Consider the following 19,073-nt stretch of genomic DNA (forward strand, 5'->3'; position numbering starts at 1 on the left):
TGTCACTGGCTAATCTATTCTGCATGGAAAAAGTTTTCCCCTCACCCACCATGGCAATTTCTAGAAGGCAGGGCCAACTAAAACTAGGAAGCCATGTCCACTTTGGCATCCCCCACCCTCAGCCCAGCTTTGTGCCAGGTGCCAGCTGCTCTTCAGTCCCCTTGCCTTGCACGTGGTATAACAAGGAGTTCTAGGCCAGAGGCCCAACTCCAGGGATTCCAACAGTTCTGGCCACTTACTCCGATATGCTAAAGAAAGAGATCAGTAGTTGTGAAGAACAGAGAAAGGAAAAATATTACACAACGGGCACACCAAGGGAAGAGGCGAAGTGAGCATTTCAGCTGGGAGCTGGGAGCTTGCGCCTGTAATCCTAGCTACTCAGGAAGCAGAGATCAAGAGGATCAAGATTTGAAGCTAACCCGGGAAAATAGTTTGCAATACAAAACTGGGTGGGTGGAGTGGCTCAAGTGGTAGAGTTCCAACCCCAGTACTGCTTAAAAAAAAAAAAAGTAACCATTTCAGCCCATTTGGCATGCAGACATAAGCTTTAGGTTTAAACAGAGAAAGAACTGGGGAAGGGAGCAAACGGTATGTATAATTTAGCAGTCCCGGGCAAAGTGCCGTCAAATGTGTGGTCTGGTTGCTCATTATCTCAAGATTGGTCAGGCAGGGCCTTGTCACAATAAGAAAGTCATTGTTGCCGGGGAGGTAGCTTCCACTCCTGTCACAAGATATTTATCTATCAGTGCTGTTCTCTGACTGCAGGAGAGAACAGCTCAGAGCAACAACAAATACAACACGGAGGCAGGGGTGCCAAGCTTTTATCCTGCTTTCAGTTAGCAAGTAAGGAGTCAGTGTCGATAACAAAAGCAATTTCTAAGTATCCGTTAATATGGTATTCAACCTTTGCCAACGCCACCCTTCTTGTTTTCCTAGTCTCTTCTCAACACTCCTGTGTAGGGTTCTTTAAACCTTCCCCGCCTGCCACTTAAAATCCTCCGCACTGAACATGGTCCTCCCACAGTAGACTTCAATCTCTTCTCCGCCTTTAACCAATCTTCTTCCTCTTCAGAGATGCAAATCGCTATGCACCTGGGGCACGACCTTGAACCTCAGATTTAGTCTGACCCTGCCTCCTCAGCTAAACTCCAGCACCTTGAAGAAGAAAGGCCTGGGGGCTGTTCATCTTCGTCGTCACAACCATTTCTCAACTTTCTTGCAGTCCTGGTCGCGTAGCATTTAATCCCAGTTCGCTCAATAGAATAAAAGGGAATGCACAAAGATCTGCAATCCAGAATGCGACCGACATCCTGTAAACGCCCTTGAACACGCCCCATCAGGGGCATCACTCTTGACCGTCAATGTCCTTAGACCGACGCCCCATCTCTAGGAAACTCTCCCAGGCTCCTGCACGACATGAAAAGGAGGCGAAGTGAGCACGGACTGCCTTGTCCGGGCTAGCAGCGTTGTCATATGATTCTCTGATCACATGATCCATAGAAATGGGGTGCGGGGAGAGAGAGGAAGAGGGAGGGAGGAGAGTGATTTCAGTAGAAAAGAACACAGCCTTCCAGGATAGCCCCGCCTCTACGTCGACGAATAACCAATGGGAGCGCGGTAACCTCAGCCCTCTGACCAATGGAAACTGAGGTGGGCAGGGCATCGCGCGGAGGGTCGTGGTTCTGAAGCTGAGAGGTTGCTGCTATCCATGGATCACGGACCCGGACGCAGGTAGGACGGCGGCAGTGCAGACCTCTCTCCTGCTCCTGCCAGAGGCCTGGCCAGGGACGTGTGCTCCTGAGGCTTCTTTGGAGTCTCATCCGGAGACAAGAGAAGACCCTTCCATAGAAACTCCTTTAGGGGTTTTTGATGCATTAAAAGGGTTTTTTCTTTTTGGGGGGGGGGCGGAGATAAGCAGTAATTGCAGAGACTTGCCGTCCCCATTAGGAGGGGTCTTTCATGCCGGGAGGCTGCGTCCCTTTTCTTCGAAGCATGGAGCGCCCTATCCTTGGGCCAGCCCCGCCTCCTGTAGGCAGGTGCGGGCTCTTTTCCTCTCTGATGGTGGTGGGTGGGCCCTGCAGAGGCCTGGATTTGGGGGAAGGGGGACGGCCGCTCTTAGTCTGTAGGTCCCAGGGGTTGGGAACGGGAATGGGGAGTTGTGTCCGTCTTACTTCCTCTCGTGAGGGGTGGGACGAGCTAACTTCCGCCTCTCCCCGCCACTTTTTCCCTGCCCCTTCGCTGCTGGGTTGGCTCATCTTTTGGGAAATTCCTTTGGCACTTGGAATTGGGGGGGTGCCACCTAGTGGAAGATTACGGAGCCAGGGGCAGGAAGAGCCCCTGTCCTCTGCCTCTTTGGGCAGTGTTGGGTGGGGATGAGAGAGGCCATCACTCTGAACCTTACTGAGAGGAACTGGACCTCCCCTCACACCCACCGATCGTTCTCGGCTCAGTGTGTGCGTGCGTGCGTCAGTGTTCAGTAGAGCCACACAACGTACTCCCTAACCTCGGGCTAAACAGGAAGGAAAATATAAATCAGCAGGGTGTCAAAAGTCACCTCTGCCTACTGGCACCTCTTCCCTAAGAAGTCCAGCATCGAACAACCTACTGAGGCTTGTGATTGGACACCCGAGAAGTGGGCGGGGCGGCGGAGAGCTGTGCACAGCCAGGAGAGGGTGAAAGGACCAGCCTTCTCCCTAACCTGGCAAAGAGATGGCCTCTTGGGGATGTCTTTCGGTTGGGGAAGGGGGCGCCAGGTGAAGGAGAGAGGATTTGAAAGACTGGATGGGATTTCCTCCTCCTCCTCCAGCAATATCCACACATTGGCCAGGGGTCCTGGCTACTGTGCATAGTAAATTGAGGCACACAGGAAGCGACTTCTGAGACCCTCACAATCAGCTAATGGCAATTCCAGAGCTAGAACTTAATGCGATTTCCTGGCAGTCCCTGTCCCTGTTGCTGTCTGTATGGTCCACCTGGCCTGGCAATGCTTTTGTCTTAATATTCAGGTTTCTTTTCCCCTGGGGTTTGGGGTCCATTCCCAGTGTTCAGGGTGTCATTTGTGATATGAACCCAGGCCCAATATGCTCTGGGTCCATCAAAGCCTGTCATTACTTTGACTTGATATATGACATAAGCATGTTACTTAGCTCTGAATTTGTTCCCGCCTTTGAAAACTGAAGGTAATAATTACTCCTTTGATGGTTGTTGCAAAGAAATACCATAAGGAGAGTTGTAACTATCTCTTGAGAGGTTCACAGAACATTGCTGTTTTCATTCCTCTCGTCCTATAGAGCTGGGCCAGCTGAGCTAGGGGAAGACTTGTTAGGGAAGTGAGGGGCTGCAGTTCCAGAAATGAGACTCAGTTTCTCCTGCTGACTCAGATGGGCAGCCCAGAGGAAATATATGGTCTTTTTGCAAAGCCACTGAGTTTCACTTCCAGGGTAGGGGGAGAGGCTGACACAGGGAGTATGTTTAGGAAGTCCAAAAGGACTCTGGTGATATTGAGGGTGCTTCAGAACATAGTTGTGTCAAAAGCTGACCCAGCCTTTGTGTCCCCTTCTCTGGGTGGGGAGGGGACAGTTGTAGACAGGCTGTGACTGGCCTCTGGGGAAGGCAGCCCAGACTGATGGCCACCATACTTCCTTTTTCACAACTTTCTCCACCATGTGGTTTCCCATGTGATCATGTGATTGCTTCACATCTCCCCCATCCCCCTCCCCCCCGAAGGCCCTGGCAAGGTGCAGGTGGAGCATAATGTTAGGGAAGGAGGCATCTGGAAGGGCTGGGTGTGGAAAGGGAACCTGGATTTTTCCTGAGAAGAGGACTCCCTCCTTACACTCCAATCCTGTCCTCTCTCATGTCTGCTGAGGCCTCCCCCACACCCATGGAGTTGGCCCACATCCCCACAGATCAGACCCACAAAAACCGCACGCCTTCCTGATTCTCATAGGACTACATCTACACACTCGCCCATAGAGATGCAGGTGTTAGACCATGTGTGGGGACATTGATCCACATGCCTGCTCACATCAACATTCAGGACACATGCAGGAATTGACTTGAGCCATACATCTTTCTGCCTGTATGGACATGGGCCTGAGGCTGAGTGAGTGTATAGCTTCAGAATTGAGGGTGGCCTGGGCTTAAGCTGGTTGACAAACATACTTTGGTATTTTGCAGGCAGACTATGTGGATCCTAGTGAGCTGGGTGGCCTTAGTGGCAGGGCTGGCAGCCGGATCACAATGCCCAGATGGTCAGTTCTGTCCTGTGGCCTGCTGCCTGGACCCAGGAGGAGTCAGCTACAGCTGCTGTAACCCCATTCTGGTGAGTGCTGTTCAACCCAGACAGGAACTGGCAGCCTGGGTTTTCCTGATTGGTTGTTTTAGGTTGACCAAGAAGGAGACCTAGCCCAGGTCCTTTGGTTTATCCTAATCCTCTCTTTTCAGGACAAATGGCCCACAACACTGAGCCAGCGTCTGAGCAGCCCCTGCCAGACCCATGCCCACTGCTCTGCTGGCCACTCCTGCCTGCTCACTGTCTCAGGGACTTCCAGTTGCTGCCCCTTCCCAGAGGTGAGGGTGCCATTGATTTCATAGAGGGACTTAGGTCTGCATTTGCCCTTTTCCTGACCCCTCCTACCCCTAGGTAAAAGGGCCTTGCTAAGACAGGCTTCTTTGTGTCCCACAGGCCGTGTCATGTGGGGATGGCCTCCACTGCTGTCCCCGAGGCTTCCACTGTAGTGCTGATGGGCAATCCTGCTTTCAAAGATCAGGTGTGGCAGGGATGTGAGGGGGGAACGGCAGATGGGTGGGCTACATGTGGAGCCTGGAGTGCCCAGGAGCCCAGCCAGCAGGGTGGATGTCCCTGATTGATGTGGCATCTCTACTAAGCAACCCCCTACTCTAGACAGAGGGGCAGCTCCAGGGATTGGAGAGGGCAGGAAAGAATCCAGGTATCGTGGGGTAGAGAGGGGCAGCGCCGTACTGATTTGATGTCTACATATTTTCAGTGGATGCATCACCGTGCCCACTCCAGTCATCTTTCTGAAGCAAGGACTGGCTTCCGGAGAGAGTGGGTTAGGGGATCCTGAGAGATCACTGAGCCCTAGTGCCAACCTCTAGGCTTCCTGCATCTAGGCCTGCAGGCCCTTGTGCCATCAGCTCCTTGAGTGATGGGGGGAGGGATCTTCACTGACTGAGTTGGAACGCTGGATCATGCTTTCCACAGATGACAACCTGTTGGGTGCCGTCCAGTGCCCTGGTAGCCAGTTTGAATGCCCCGACTCGTCCACATGCTGCATCATGCTTGATGGCTCCTGGGGGTGCTGCCCCATGCCCCAGGTATAGATGTGGGAAGATGGGGGTGAGTAGAGGGTGGGGTGGCAGAGCTAGGGGCTTACAGGTGGCAAAGATGGATTCAGAACCATCCCTTTTCAGGCCTCCTGTTGCGAAGACAGGGTACACTGCTGTCCCCATGGAGCCTCCTGTGACCTGGTTCATACTCGCTGCATCGCACCCACAGGCACCTACCCCCTAGCAAAGAAGATCCCTGCACAGAAGACCAATAGGGCAGGTGAGGAGGTGGGAGAGCATCAGGCTGGGGGTTGAGGGTGAGTCCTCATCTAACTCCTGACTGGGAAAAAGTTCTCTCCATCCTCACGCCTTGCTCCTTTTCCAGTGGCTTTGCTCACCTCAGTTGTGTGTCCTGATGCACGAAGCCAGTGCCCTGATGATTCTACCTGCTGCCAGCTGCCCAGTGGGAAGTATGGCTGCTGTCCAATGCCCAATGTAAGTGAAGGGCTGGAGTCAGCTTGGCTGTGGGCACTCTTGACCTGAACACTGCTTTACAGGGACTTCCCGGGCTGAGGCTGGCTGGCTGGTGATGCTGGGAGCCTGATAGACTCAGGGCTCATGCTACCCCCTAGTGGGAGACTGGAGCACTGCCAGCCATCAAGGCATCAGTCTGGCTGTTCCCTGTGCTCACCTGAGACTGGAAGTCACAGACACCCACCCCTGTCCCCACCCAGGCCATTTGCTGCTCTGACCACCTACACTGCTGCCCCCAGGACACTGTGTGTGACCTGGTCCAGAGTAAGTGCCTCTCCAAGGACAATTCTACAGACCTCCTGACCAAGCTGTCTGCACACACAGGTACTGGGGGACAAATTACAGACCCCATTCCACCTGCACTGTGAGGAGGGACCTCCATCACACTGTTCCAGAATTGGACATGGGGGTTGGGGTTGGTGCCACAGGGAGAGGCCAGGCGGTGTGTGCAGCTCTTCCAACACTGGCCTTGCGTTAGGATCACTATGAGGTGTCACAAGCTATACCCATCAACCTCAACATCTGGTTCCAGCTGTGGAGTCTGCAAAGGGTGGGCACAGTAAGGGTCCCTAAGTGCCACTGCTGTAGACTCTCTCCCTACCTCACAGCTCAGGAAGTGAAGTGTGACATGGAGATGAGCTGCCCAGATGGCTACACCTGCTGCCGCCTCCAGTCAGGGGCCTGGGGTTGCTGTCCATTTACACAGGTACCTAGGAATGGCGGGTGGGATGGGCTGAGCAGAGTTGGCAGCCGACCAGGCCCCTGTGCCCACTGGCCCTTCTCTCTCCACCACAGGCTGTGTGCTGTGAGGACCACATCCACTGCTGCCCCTCAGGATTCAAGTGTTACACAGAGAAAGGAACCTGTGAACAGGGGAGCCTCCAGGTGCCCTGGGTGAAGAAGGTCCCAGCTCACCTTAGCCTGCCAGACCCACAAGACTTGAAGAATGATGTCCCCTGTGATGACTTCACCAGCTGTCCCCCTAATAATACCTGTTGCCGACTTGTTTCTGGGGATTGGGGCTGCTGTCCTGTCCCAGAGGTGCATGGGTAGGGGTCTGCATCGGGGGGAGTAGACAGCATCTTGGCCTGGTCCTCACTCTTCTGTACCCTGCCTAGCCCACAGTGGTCCTCAGCTCTGTGACTTGTCCCCAACTGGAGGAGCTGTGAGGAGGAGAGGTGGTCCCTCCTAGAATACCCTTTTCTGCCCCCGCCCCCGTTTTCAGGCTGTCTGCTGCTCAGACCACCAGCACTGCTGTCCCCATGGCTACACATGTGTGGATGAGGGGCAGTGTCAAAAGGAGAACAAGATAGTGGCTGGAGTGGAGAAGATGCCTGCCCACCAGGCTTCTGTGAACTACACTAGAGACATTGGCTGTGACCAGCACACCAGTTGCCCGGTGGGACAGACCTGTTGCCCAAGCCTGAGTGGAGGCTGGGCCTGCTGCCAGTTGCCCCATGTGAGTGCCTACCAGTCTGCCCTGGGATAAGGGGCTAAGTCCAGGGGAGGGGGATAGGAGTGTGATGTCATTCTGTCACCCTAGGCCGTGTGCTGTGAGGATCGCCAACACTGCTGCCCAGCTGGGTACGCGTGCAACGTGAAGGCCCGATCCTGTGAGAAGGAGGTGAACTCTGCCCATCCTGCTGCCCACCTGGCCCTCAGCCCCAGTGAGGGTATGGGGGATGTGGCGTGTGGGGCAGGGCACTTCTGCCATGATAACCAGACCTGCTGCCGAAATAGCCAAGGGGACTGGGCTTGCTGTCCCTACCGCCAGGTCAGTGCCACTCCTGACCCTGGGCTGAGTGTGGGAAAGGGTCAGGTCCTGCCTTTTTCCAACTTTCTCACCCCTGTCTGACCACCCAGGGTGTCTGCTGTGCAGATGGGCGTCACTGCTGTCCCACTGGCTTCCACTGTGGGGCCAAAGGAACCAAGTGTTTGCGCAAGAAGACCCCACGCTGGGACTCCCCCTTGGGGGGCCCAGCCCCAAGACAGCTGCTGTGAGGAGGAGCTGGGGACTGAAGGCCTCCACAGCCCTCAGGACACTGCTCAGAGGGTGTTCACCACTCAGGCCTCCCCATTCTAAGTCACCTCATCACCACAGGAGGTGGGGCCTCAATTTAAGGCCTTTCTTATCCAAAGGGGGCTGTGGCAAAAGCCACACTACAAACTGCCATCCCTCTCCCAGTTTCTGTGGACCCTGTGGCCAGGTGCTTTCCCCTATCCACAGGTGTGTGTGGGTGCTTGTGTGTGTGGGTGTGCTCCAATAAAGTTTGTACACTTTCTTAACTGTATGATTTGGCCACCCTGCCTGCCCTCCCCAGGGGACCCCCGGGCAAGGGCCCTCCAGTGCCAGCATTCCCCCATCCCCACAGAAAGACACACGCCACGTTAACCTCACCACTCTTATATTTGCTGTTGCCCACAGCGGCCCCATCAAGTTACCCCCTTGTCCTCAAGGCTGCCCCAGCCACCAGCCCTGTGACATAGTAGCCCAGAGATGAGCTAGTCAACAAGCAGCACCCCCTCCCCTCCCAAGGGTCCACAGAGAATGCCCCTCCCTTCCCAGCCCTCACACTAGCAGCCCAGACCAGGTCATCCCTCTCGCTCTCCCAAGATAGAACTTTCTATGTACAGCCACCACATTTATACAGGCACTGCTTCCCCCCACCCCCAGCCCTCTTCCCCAGCACCTCCCAGTGGGGGGCCGGACCCCTCCCACCTCTCCCTGCTTGGAGGCAGCCCCAGGGTACCTTCCCAAGGCATTACCCAGCACATACCACGGACCGGCTCCGCAGGCCCCTGGATACCTTTCCGGGCTAAGAGCGAGGACCCCCGCAGCTCCCTGGGGCGCGCACCCTGGGGACGGGCCCAGGCGGGAGGGGCGGGGGCGGCGCTACTTGACGTTGAACACCATTAGCGGCCGCTCCTCCCGCCGCTGCCACGGGCTCTTCTTGTCGCCTGTCTCGTCGCCCACCTCCGCCCCCAGCTCGTCCTCCGGGCTGGTGAGAGAGTCGCGCCGCAGCTCGCTGGCACTGCTGCGGGAACTGTCCCCGCGGCTGCGGCCCCGACCGCGGGGCACCGTGGCCGCCCGGGCCTCGGGCGCCGCCACCTCGTCCAGCAGCGGCGTCAGCGAGTTGTCCTCCGGGGAGCAGAGGCCGGTGCGGCTCTCGCTGCTGCTGGGCTCCGTGTCCTCGCTGAGCGCCAGGCGCGGGGGCGCGGGCGGCGGCGGCTGGGCAGCGGGCGGGGCGCGCTCCCGCTCCTCCCGCGGGGGCCGCCGGCGCGCGGGCCGCGCCTCGTGCACGTCGACGCCCGAGTCCAGGCTGGCGTCGGTGCTGCGGCCCCCGCCCCCCGCCTGCAGGTCGATGTAGGAGTGGCGCACTTGTGAGTTGGAGCGCCCGTCCAGGGACACGAACCAGGCGCGCGGGTGAGGCTTCACGCCCAGTTCCAGCAGCTTCTTCTCCGTCAGGGCTTGCAGCTCCCCGTTGAGCTGCGCCATGGTGGACTCGTTGAACAGCACCGGGATGGTGACCGAGCCGCTGACGGGCGCCGAGCGCCCGCCCCCCCAGCCCTCGCCCCCGCCACCTCCACCGCCCTCGCCCCCCGCGCCCGAGTGGCCCTGAATCAGCGGGCGCTGGGGATCGGGCTGGGAAAAAGGGCGCGCGGGCCCGGGGGCGGAGCCCTCGAGCTGGGCGGGCTCGTCGCCGACCCCCGCGGCGCCCGCCTCGCCGCCGAGGCGCACGTAGTGCGCAGGGATCACCAGGGTGGGCATGACGTTGCGGTAGACATTGTCCTTGAGGTGGTCGATGGAGCCGCAGAAGATGAGCTGTCCGGTCTGGCTGAGCGACGGCGGCCGCGCCAGTTGGTCCACTGACTGCGACAGCAGGAAGTCGGGGGTCTTGCTCTCGGCCGCCCCCTTGTGGCTCAGGTAGTGGTCGAATGGTGGCGGGGGCGAGGGCGGCTCGTGCAGGAAGGCCGCGGCCCCCGACGGTCCCCGCCGGTACTCATCCAGGCCGGGCTCCAGCCCGCCAGGCCCCTCGACGGAGCGGGCGCCCTTGAGCCCCGCCCCCTCGGCCCCGCGGGCACCCGGAGGCTCGGCGGCCGGGCGGCTGGCCGAGCGCGGCTTGGCACGGAAGAAGTCGTCCCGGGAGGAGGCCAAGTCTCGGGAGCTGGAGAAGGCTGAGTGGAGGGGGCCCGGAGGTGGGGCCTCTGGGTCTCCCGAAGAGGCGGGCTCCAGGGGTCCCCCACAGATGAGGTGGAGCTGGGACATCGAAGTGGCCTGGTCTCGTTTGTTTCCATCAGAGGGCCCAGAGAGCTGCAGCTTGCGGTGCTGTTGTCTGGGCTTTAGGCAGCGTCTCCTGGAGAGGGAGGAGAGCGGAGACCCTCAGGAAAGACAGAGGGCCAGGGTAGCTATATAACCCCCACCGTTGCAGGATGAGGGGTGAAGATAGATGGAGGACTGGGGAGAATGCCTGAGCATTTCAGGAGAGGTGGGGGGCTGAGAGACGTTAGTGGAAAGAGTTAGGGTGTCCTGGGGAACCATCCAGCAGCTGCTTCCATTTGAGTTCCCATGAGATAAACTCTGCAGTCCTTTGTTATGTCCCAGGTGCCCTGAGAACCTCGAAGAGCATCTGAGCCAACTAGGAGTGTGACCTGGTAGAACAGCTGCAGATGGTCTGAGGGGGCCTGGCCTACAGGTCCAGCCACTTGTCCCCCAGTTCTCTTAAGCCACCCCTCTTTCAGGTGTTTGCAGATGCACATGCAGGCCTCCCCTACCAGTACCTTGAGGATGGGAAGTGTGTTTTTCTGCCTCTCTGGGGGCCCCAGTGCACAGCACAAGATCAGGCATGAGCAGGCCGCAGCCACCACAGAGGGGCTGGGTCCTGGTGCACTCACCGGCAGTAGTAGGTGAGCAGGCACAGCAGGATGAGCACCAGCAGGGCCAGGGCTGCCAGGATAGTGAGCAGGAAGATGGTGTGGTAGGTGCCGATGTCTTGGATGCCCGAAGTGATGGTGACCAACCCTGTGCCAGGCAAGGGCTTAGTGTTCAGGTCTGCATGCCCCTCCCCTGCCCCCCTGTCCCACTGACCCACCACTCTTACCAGCTGTGGGGGAGGCCATGGCAGCCACCCAGTAACCCAGCTGAGGGGAGACAAAAGTCCAGTAGAGCTGCCGACCTTCCTTCCGGATCACACCAGTGCCATTGCGTACCCACAGCCCTGGGAGAGACCAGGGGTTCATCAAACTCAGTGTCCTCCAGAGGCCCCTGACCTCAGTCTCACTTTCCTTCCCCAAACTCCAGCACTCCAGCACCTATAACCCACCAAGACACTTACCACTCTTGGGGTCAAACCTCCAGGCTGGAATGCTGGTGCCCACAGCAAGGGCACGTGGCTCTGAGGGAACTGGCAGGGACAGATGAATGGGGCCTGAGAGTGGCACCTCTGTCCCATTGCCTGTCAGCAGGTGCACACTCACAGCCACCAGGGGCATCAGCTCCAGCCAGGAGCCATTGCCTGAAGGAAGAGGACACGGGCTGAAGGCTAAATCCTGAGGAGGGGAGGGGTCCCCTTCCATAGCCAGCACCTGGCATACCTGAACTGGCGGCCTCGGTGCCCAGGAAGGCAGGGAAAGCCCGCATTTCCTGCTGGGTGCTGGCAGGTGTGAGCGAGGCCCAGAGCTGGCTATATGTGGAGCTGATGGGCAGGCGGGCAGCCCGACGCTGGAACTGCACCCAAGGCTGGGAGCGGGCGCCTGGATGGAGAGAGGGGCTGCAGTAGCCTGGCCAGGGACTAGAGCAGAAAGCACGTGTCTAAGAAGGGGAGCTATTGTGTCAGGCTAATTGGGATGGCCACAGAGAGTGGTGACTTGGAGAGGACTGGGAGGCCATAGATAGTGAAGCTGGAAGGGATGTGGACCTGAAACCCCCAGTCTTGATTATACAACTCTTTGAAACAGTTTGAGTTGGGTATGGTGGATACATGCCTGTAATCCCAGCTACTTGGGAGGCAGAGATTGGTAGGATCGAGGTTTGCATTCAGCCTGGACAAAAAGTGAGCAAGACCCCATGTCAACAAGTAAGCCTGGCATGGTGGCTCATGCTTGTGTTTCCAGCTATGCAGGCGGTAAAGTGTAGGTAAGAGGCTTGCAGTCCCAGGTCAGCACTGGGCAGAAAAAGGAAAGAGCAGTGGTGTGGCTCAAGTGGTAGAGCATCTGCCTAGTAAATGCAAGGCCCTGAGTTCAAACCCAAGTATCACTAAAATAAACGAATAAACAAAAAAACCTCAGTCAATTAGCAATGTCTCCTGTGTGGCAGGTACTGGGTTGGATGCTGGGATGCAAGAATGAATAAGGCAGAATTCCCTGCCTTCAGGTTCATGGTCTAGTGCGAGCTTGTCGTTTATGGTACCATTAGAACTTTCTGCTGTGACGGAGAGGTTCTGTATTTGCACTGCCAATTATGGTTTCCCATTCAACACATGTGGCTCTTAAGCATTTGAAATGACCAGTGTGACTGAGGAAATTTAATTTTTAAGAATTCAATGAATTTTTAATTTATTTCTAATGAAGTGATTACTGCATTAGACAGCTTAGGATATGTGTGTGTGTGTTGAGATGGAAGGGATAGACTTATAAACAACTCCAATATAGTGTGGTAACATTTATTACACTTTAGAATATGCTGGTGTCTGTTCTAAGCAGGTTACCTATCGTAACCCCTGTAATTAGTGTAACAGTTCCTGAGGTACATGCTTTTATTATCAACTCCATTTTATAGCTGCAGAAATGGAGGCAGACGTTCAGGAACTTGCCCAAGGCTACCATCCTGGAGCCTGGATTGATGCCTAGGCTTCTCAAACCATCCGCTTGCCCATTCTATCCTGCCTTGTTATTAAATGCTTTGCAGGTTAAAGCAAACCCAGCCAGGAAAGAAAGTATGTGGGAAAAGCCTTCCAGGAGGTTGGGCAGGAGAAAAGCCCAGAGGCCCCTGGCAGCAGGCATCTGTATGTGGGAAGCAGTGGTGGCCAAGTCCAGGAGGGTACTGCCAGCTCTGTTTTTGTTTTAATACTGGGGATTGTACCCAAGCCTCACTTCCTAGGCAAACATTCTACCACTTGAGCTATGCCCCCAGCCCTTTTGTTTTTCTTTATTTTGTTTTGGAGATAGTCTTGCTAACTTTGCCCAGGCTGGCCTCAAACTTGGAATCCTCCTGCCTCCACCTCAGGAGTAGCTGGGGTTACTAGTGCATGCTACCACTGCCAGCTGTGTGTGGGGCTCTGGGCTTTACACCAAAAGAAGTAGGAGCCATGGGAGGGCTGGGAGCTTAGGGGCAACAAAAGGTCTAATTGGCACTTAGCATCTTCCTTGTGCATTTCAAAGCCTCTGGTCAGGATGTTCAGAAGGATGAAGATGGCAAATTTGCCAACAAATGCTCAAGCTAAGAATTTAAATCAGAAAGTGGTCTCTCCCACTCCAAAGCCTACTGTGGCTCCCTAGTATTAACTGGGTAAAGTCTAACCTCTGGGGCTGGACCAGAATGTTCCCACGCCTTTCTGCCCTTGCTACCTGTGCCCTGATGATTCCTCCAGGCCTTTCTCTCTAACAAGGGCACCTCTCCTTGCTTCCTACTCCTGAATCCATGTGGCCCACTGCTGTCTTCACCAGGTTCCCAGTCAACGCCCTTCAGCTCCACGTCAAGGACTAGGAGCAACTCAGTAGGGACTATGTCTGCCTTCTCCACTGCCTGCCCGCTCTGTAACTATCCCAGGGTTTGCAGTGCCATGTGTCTGAAACTCCACAAGGCAGGGAAGGGAGCTGTTCTTACCATTGTGCCCAGCACCAACCACCATGCCTGACACAGCACAGGTGTGGAAGGAAGTTTTAGCTGAGTGAGACTGAAAGCCCATTCAAGACAAGGACCACTGCAGATTGCACTTGGCCTTCTGATACCTATGGAAGGACCCTGTCATGGCCAGGCACCCAATGGTGCACAAAAAAAATACCTGTAGATCCACTTCAGATAAAGGTGGCAGGGAGGAAGGAACAGAGAGAGAATAGAAACCACGAGAAGCCCTAATAAACTATAAACATTTATTGAACACTTTGTGGTTTTTTTTCAGTCTTGATATTATTTGATCCTTACCCCAATTTGATGATGTAGATAATATCCTTCCACATCTTACACATAAACCAAGTATGGCTCAGAGGTTAAGGGACTTGTTCAAGGGCACACAGCTAATACATGGAGGAGAAGATGTCTCTGCACCCAGGTTGAAAGGAGGAGGAGCTGGTGTGGAGTGAAGGTGGGAGGATGCTTACCAGGAGAGCCTAGGAGGATGTGTACAAGGTCCTCATAGAGGATGAGGGTGGCCGGGCGCTCAGGGAGCAGGTAGAGGCTGACGGATGCATACACTGCAAGAAGGATGACCGGTCAGCACCAGAAACCCACCCCCAGGCACCCCTTGCATCTGCATCCCAGTGGCTTCATCCTCCCTCAGCCCCTCTGCCTACCCTAGCCCAGCAGCAGCTGCTAGAAAGCCTACCCCCTCCACCCCCAAAGACTATTTTGGGAAGGGGCCAATGGAGGGTCAGCTGCTGTCCCCTCTCCACCTGCCTTTACACTCACAGGGCAGCTTGTCAACACGCCAGGGCACAGAGTTGGTGAGGAAGCCAGGACGGGCAGCAGTGACCAGCACCCAGGTGCCCAAGCGGTAACTGAGGGGCAGTGTGGCCACACCCTCGGAGTCGGTGGTGCCAGCAGCCAGCAGGGTTCGGTTTCCAAACACATCCACTGAGGCCCGGGCCAGGGGCACGAGCTCCCCACTCACATACACCTGCACCTTGATCAGGATCTCTGTTGGGGAGATAGGGTAAGGAGAGTAGGAAGGGAGAGGGAGGAGATCAGAGAGGTCTGTTGGTTGGGAGAGGCTTTGGGGCTGTTCCAGAGCAGTCAGTAAGAGCTGACATTTGTTTATTTTTCTGGTGCTGAGGATCAAACCCAGGGCCTTGAGCATGCTAAGTAGGAGGTCTACCAGTGAGCTACATCCCCAGCCAGGGCCAGCAGCCAGAGAGGGAGGCTCTGCACTATTACCATATTTCATCCACTCTAGCACACGCGTGCTTTCGCATTTAACATTTCTGCACTCAGGCTGCGTCTATGATTGATGATGTCATAATTAAAATGGACAGCATTTTCGTTCTAGCTGGTGAATGAAAAGTATTACAAAAAAAAGTGAGTATTACAGTCAATGATGTATTAGATTTGATAAATGTTCCCTTAGCCCATTTTACAGATACAGAAACTGAGGCTCAGAGAGATCTGGGCTCCAAACCTGGTAGTCTTAGTCACTTGGCCTTAAGAGATCAGTGTCTATGGAGAGGAGAGGAAGAGAGAGCTGAGAAAGGACGAGTAGGGGAAAAGGCAGGGCCTCCGGAAGAGAGTGGAGAGGTCAAGATTTGGCAGTTTGTAAGCATGGATGGAAGCTGGGTCTGTATTTGGGTTTTCATGAAAAAAAAAAAAAATGAAAAGGGACACTAAGGAATTGCTCATTTCCATCATACATCCTGTTCCCAGAATCCTTTGCACAAGCCTTTCCCTTCAGATTTAGGGACCTCTAAGCTCAAGCAGGTATCTCCCGACCCTTCCCCCCTTATGTCTATAGCTGGTCAGTGACAGTCACCATGGCAACACCCTCATTCCTCCCAGATCTGGCAGGGAGCTGGGGCCCCTGGCAAGGGGAAGGAGAATATGGGGGTCTGACCCAGGCCTAGGGAAACTGGTGTGCAGGGAGCTGGGAAGGGAAGCCCAAGTCTTCTGGTTTCCTGGGCTGCCTGTGCCCCTTGCTCCAGAATAGTTCAGTCAGACTGGTTCTGCAGGAGTTCTGAGCTCAGATGGGAGTATTGGGGACTTGAGCTGTCCCATGGGTTCCCTAGACAGCCTCTCTGCCACATCTACCCCTTCCCACTCAGCACAGCCCTTCCCTCAAGACCACACCTCACCTCTGCCTTGCTGCTAAGAAAGGGTGTCATGGCTGGAAAAATTCAGAGGTCTCAGTATGGGGTCCAGGAGGCAGGTGGGGAGGATACTACGCGGTGGATGAAAATCTATAAGTCCAGATACAGAAAGAAGTCTGGAGCTGAGAGCAGCAGGGCATTAGAAGTCCAGAAGGCCTTACACTGGGGCCTGACACTCCTCAGTGACAGGTGTCTTATCTCAGACTTCCAACCCAGAGCCAGTGCCACGCCTGCCCCTGGCATCCTGTCCAGCTGTTCACTAGAGCCCACCTCCTTCTCCCCTCCCAGGCGAGAGCCTAACCCTGCAGGGTGGGGCACACACTAGGCCCACTCCTGTTCTCCCTTTCTCCAAGGAGTGTACAGCCTCTTCTCCCCTCCCCCCATACACACCCAGTAGGAATTCTGAGAGGCTGGAAGGGCCTAACTGCTCCCTAGCCCTACTCTGGGTTAGGAGCAGCTGGACAGAGCAGCTGGGAAGAGGGAACTCAGGAGTCTGAAATATGGTCACTTGAAGAAATGCCTTGGGCTCAAGGACCATGGCCTCAGACTCAGGGCAGGGGCTGGGGAAACAAAACAGAGGTGGCCAGGTGAGGCCCGAAGGAGGCATCATAGCAAACTAGGGGGTGGGGCAGGTGCCTAGCAGATTCCCTTCCTCCTTCCCCTCAACCTGGGCTCCCAGCCAGCTGCCTGAGAGAGCCCCCTATCCTGGCTCTCTGCCAGCCAATTCCCTGGGCCCCCTCCCCTGAGGGGCAGGGCCTTGAGGGAGGGGCTTCCGAAGAAACTAGGGCCTCTTCCTACCTGGCAAAACCTCTCCTCCTAGAGAGAGCAGGGGAGACTGAGGCAGAGGGAGAACCTTCCCTATCCTCAAAGCCTGACATTCCGTACAGTATCTGCCTCATTCCAGGAGGAAATCCGACCTCCTCCCTTCATCCGGATCCCACTTCCCTCAACCAGACCCCCCACCCTGTCCTTCCTGCCTGCTTCTTGGGGCTGGGGGGTGAGGAGTGGAAACCCAGGCTGGGGAGGGGAGGGAAGGGGAAGCCTGGAAGGTGGGCACAGAGTTAGAATCGGTGGAGGCCCCTAAGCACTCAAGAATCGGGTATGGATTCATCCTCTCCCTTTCCCACAGCAAGAATCAGCCCCACTCCCACCCCACACACCCACCTGGGCTGGGTGAGGCGCTGGGAGGGTCTCCTCCGGTGGGGGGGAGAAGTGAGATGAAGAGGGAGTGATCTGGGAGCGGGCAGAGAACAGGAGTAGCAGGAGGCGGGCTGGACGGGGACCCAGGCACCTGCCCTCCCAGCTGGCACTGCCCACAGCCAGCCAGCCAGCTCAGCATGGCTCCGCGACCACAGCCCTGCCATGCGCCTTGAGCTGGGAATCACAATGTACCCCTTTCCTCAGATTTCCTCCCCCAACTGCAGCCCCTCCTTCATTATGGGCTGATCAACATTTGGTGCACCCCAAATTCTAGTCCTGGTTGGAAGCTGTCAGGCTCCAGGGTGAAGAACCCCATTCGAGCAGTCAATCCCGCCCATAGCCTCACCCACTCCCCTTTCTCCCCTCCCCCCTTTCAAACCCAGCTCTAGGCGCCCAGCCCCCGACCGGCCAGGGTGGCAGCCTATGCCTGAGCCCCCACCCAGCCGAAGTCGGGAACGAGGTTTCCATGGGGGGCAGTGGAGCGGGAGCCCGCCCCAGCCCGCCCCTGGGCGGGTGTCTTCGGTAGACAATGGCTCAGGCAGCAGAGCCTCGAGGACCAGGAGGGAGAAAAACAAGTCAGGAGGGGGCGGCGGCGCCGAGCCTGGGGACCCCTGCCCTCCCCATTGTGTCTCCCCGAGACCCGCGCCCCAGTCCCCCCCACTTTCCTCCAGAAACGCCGACCCCAGGTCGCCTAGCCCCCCACATCAATCCAAGGAACAGAATGCACCCGATTCACTAGCAACGCGAAGAGGAGGCTAGGGTCGGGGGCCTGATAGCGGGGCGCAGGCCCACGATCGTCGCCCCTCCGGACTGAGACTCACCCTGCGGGCTGGGGGGCTCCGGCGGCGACTTGCCGGGAGCCCGGGAGGCGCCGCCGAGCAGCAGCCCCAGCAGCGGCAGCAGCCGCGCGAGGACGCTGGGGCCATTCGGCGGCGGCATCGCGGGGCTCCGCCCGGCCCTAGCGGTCCATAGCTGCCGCCCGGCCCGGCTCGGCCGGCCCCGCTCAGCCCCAGCTCTGCGCTGCGACGCGCCGCGCCGCGCCGCTCGGCTCCCGCTCGGGCTGCGGCGCTCACTCAGCGCGATTGTCTCCGCCCGGAGCCGCCGCCAGCGCCCCCTGCAGGCGGTGCCCCGCACCGCGAGTCTCTCGGCACCGCCCCCTCGCGGCCCCACTCCGCCCGCAGCTCACCAGCACTGCTCGCCTGCGGTGGATCCCGCCAGCCGACCACCCCGCGCTCCCAAACTCTGAGCTGCAAGCGAATGTAGCAACTAGAGTCAAAGGGTTGAAGTTTGAGAGCCTCTGAAATTTGGTGCAGAATATGGGGTGGGGGAGAATGGCTACTGCTTACTCTCAAAGGGGTACGGTCATGAGTGTCTCAAAAAAGTGTTAACTCCCTGCTCCACTGCCCCTGTTCTCTCCAGACAGGCATCCACGCGGTGATAGGGGGGCTGCACTCTCTACCACTGGGAATCACATCTGGTGTCTCGTCTAGTCTATCTTTTATTGAGCCACAGGCAAGTTATTTGGCCTTCTGGGCCTCAGTCATCTTTTCAAATGGGAATTGTTAAGCAGGGCAGCCGTGGCTCAGGCCTATCCTCGGGACTCCGGAGGCAGAGATCAGGAGCATCGCGGTTCGAAGCCAGCCCGGGAAAATAGTTCTATCTCGAAAACACCCAACACAAAAAAACAGGGATGGTGGAGTGGCCCAAGATGTAGAACACCTGCCTACTAAGTGCGAGGCCATAGGTCCAAACCCCAGTACTGCCAAAATAAAATGGGAATTGTAATAATCTCTACTTGGTAGGGTGGTGCAACAATTAAATGAGATAATAATGGATAGTCTAGCAAAAAAAGAAAAAAAAAGATGCTGTTGTTGCTGCAGGGTGAGGTGGGGCTCACCTTCCCTTAGGTAATGAGACCCTTTCTGGGGCAGCCATCATGGCTAGGAAGTTCTGGAGGTGGAAGTAGATTTCTCTCCCACTGAGAATCACCCATTGGTCCCACTGGTTCTGGCTTCGTCATTGAAGCCCACATTTGA

General features: G+C 56.6%; 2 protein-coding genes across 4 annotated transcripts; one reads left to right on the forward strand and one right to left on the reverse strand.

Annotated features, from left to right (window-relative positions):
* The first annotated feature begins 1,575 nt into the window (after positions 1 to 1,575).
* Grn (granulin precursor) lies at positions 1,576 to 8,117 on the forward strand. 2 transcript variants are annotated; one of them, XM_020163790.2, is made up of 13 exons: positions 1,576 to 1,731; positions 4,180 to 4,324; positions 4,447 to 4,572; positions 4,688 to 4,772; positions 5,228 to 5,340; positions 5,437 to 5,572; positions 5,678 to 5,787; positions 6,027 to 6,150; positions 6,435 to 6,532; positions 6,622 to 6,867; positions 7,052 to 7,285; positions 7,370 to 7,600; positions 7,690 to 8,117. In XM_020163790.2, exons 1-13 carry the CDS (start codon positions 1,709 to 1,711, stop codon positions 7,825 to 7,827), a joined length of 1,809 nt encoding a protein of 602 aa, XP_020019379.2. In that variant the 5' UTR covers positions 1,576 to 1,708; the 3' UTR covers positions 7,828 to 8,117. The 2 variants fall into 2 exon arrangements, with proteins under 2 accessions (XP_020019379.2, XP_020019370.2); XM_020163781.2 differs by lacking the exon at positions 1,576 to 1,731 and adding an exon at positions 1,804 to 2,036.
* Fam171a2 (family with sequence similarity 171 member A2) lies at positions 7,809 to 18,048 on the reverse strand. Of its 2 annotated transcripts, XM_074045569.1 has the most exons (9): positions 17,859 to 18,048; positions 17,002 to 17,070; positions 14,450 to 14,677; positions 14,143 to 14,235; positions 11,419 to 11,577; positions 11,160 to 11,339; positions 10,926 to 11,042; positions 10,720 to 10,846; positions 7,809 to 10,181 (listed from the first exon to the last, which is right to left on the reverse strand). In XM_074045569.1, the coding sequence occupies exons 1-9, from the start codon at positions 17,974 to 17,976 to the stop codon at positions 8,720 to 8,722; spliced, it is 2,553 nt and encodes an 850-aa protein (XP_073901670.1). In that variant the 5' UTR covers positions 17,977 to 18,048; the 3' UTR covers positions 7,809 to 8,719. The 2 variants fall into 2 exon arrangements, with proteins under 2 accessions (XP_073901670.1, XP_020019359.1); XM_020163770.2 differs by lacking the exon at positions 17,002 to 17,070 and having other exon boundaries at positions 17,859 to 18,047.
* Positions 18,049 to 19,073: the final 1,025 nt, after the last annotated feature.

This window comes from Castor canadensis, chromosome 11, assembly GCF_047511655.1.
Source record: "Castor canadensis chromosome 11, mCasCan1.hap1v2, whole genome shotgun sequence".
Taxonomy (NCBI): domain Eukaryota; kingdom Metazoa; phylum Chordata; class Mammalia; order Rodentia; family Castoridae; genus Castor; species Castor canadensis.

What these genes read in the sequence shown, in the direction of transcription:
- Fam171a2 (XM_074045569.1), bottom strand. Translation starts at nt 17,976, where the DNA reads ATGCCGCCGCCGAATGGCCCCAGCGTCCTCGCGCGGCTGCTGCCGCTG. An exon ending in GGAGCCCCCCAGCCCGCAGG is followed by an intron (nt 17,071 to 17,858) that starts GTGAGTCTCAGT and finishes GCCCGCTCCCAG; the next exon opens with ATCACTCCCTCTTCATCTCA. An exon ending in CAGCGCCTCACCCAGCCCAG is followed by an intron (nt 14,678 to 17,001) that starts GTGGGTGTGTGG and finishes TCTCCCCAACAG; the next exon opens with AGATCCTGATCAAGGTGCAG.
- Grn (XM_020163781.2), top strand. Translation starts at nt 1,960, where the DNA reads ATGCCGGGAGGCTGCGTCCCTTTTCTTCGAAGCATGGAGCGCCCTATC. An exon ending in CAAGCTGTCTGCACACACAG is followed by an intron (nt 6,151 to 6,434) that starts GTACTGGGGGAC and finishes CCTACCTCACAG; the next exon opens with CTCAGGAAGTGAAGTGTGAC. An exon ending in GTTGCTGTCCATTTACACAG is followed by an intron (nt 6,533 to 6,621) that starts GTACCTAGGAAT and finishes TCTCCACCACAG; the next exon opens with GCTGTGTGCTGTGAGGACCA.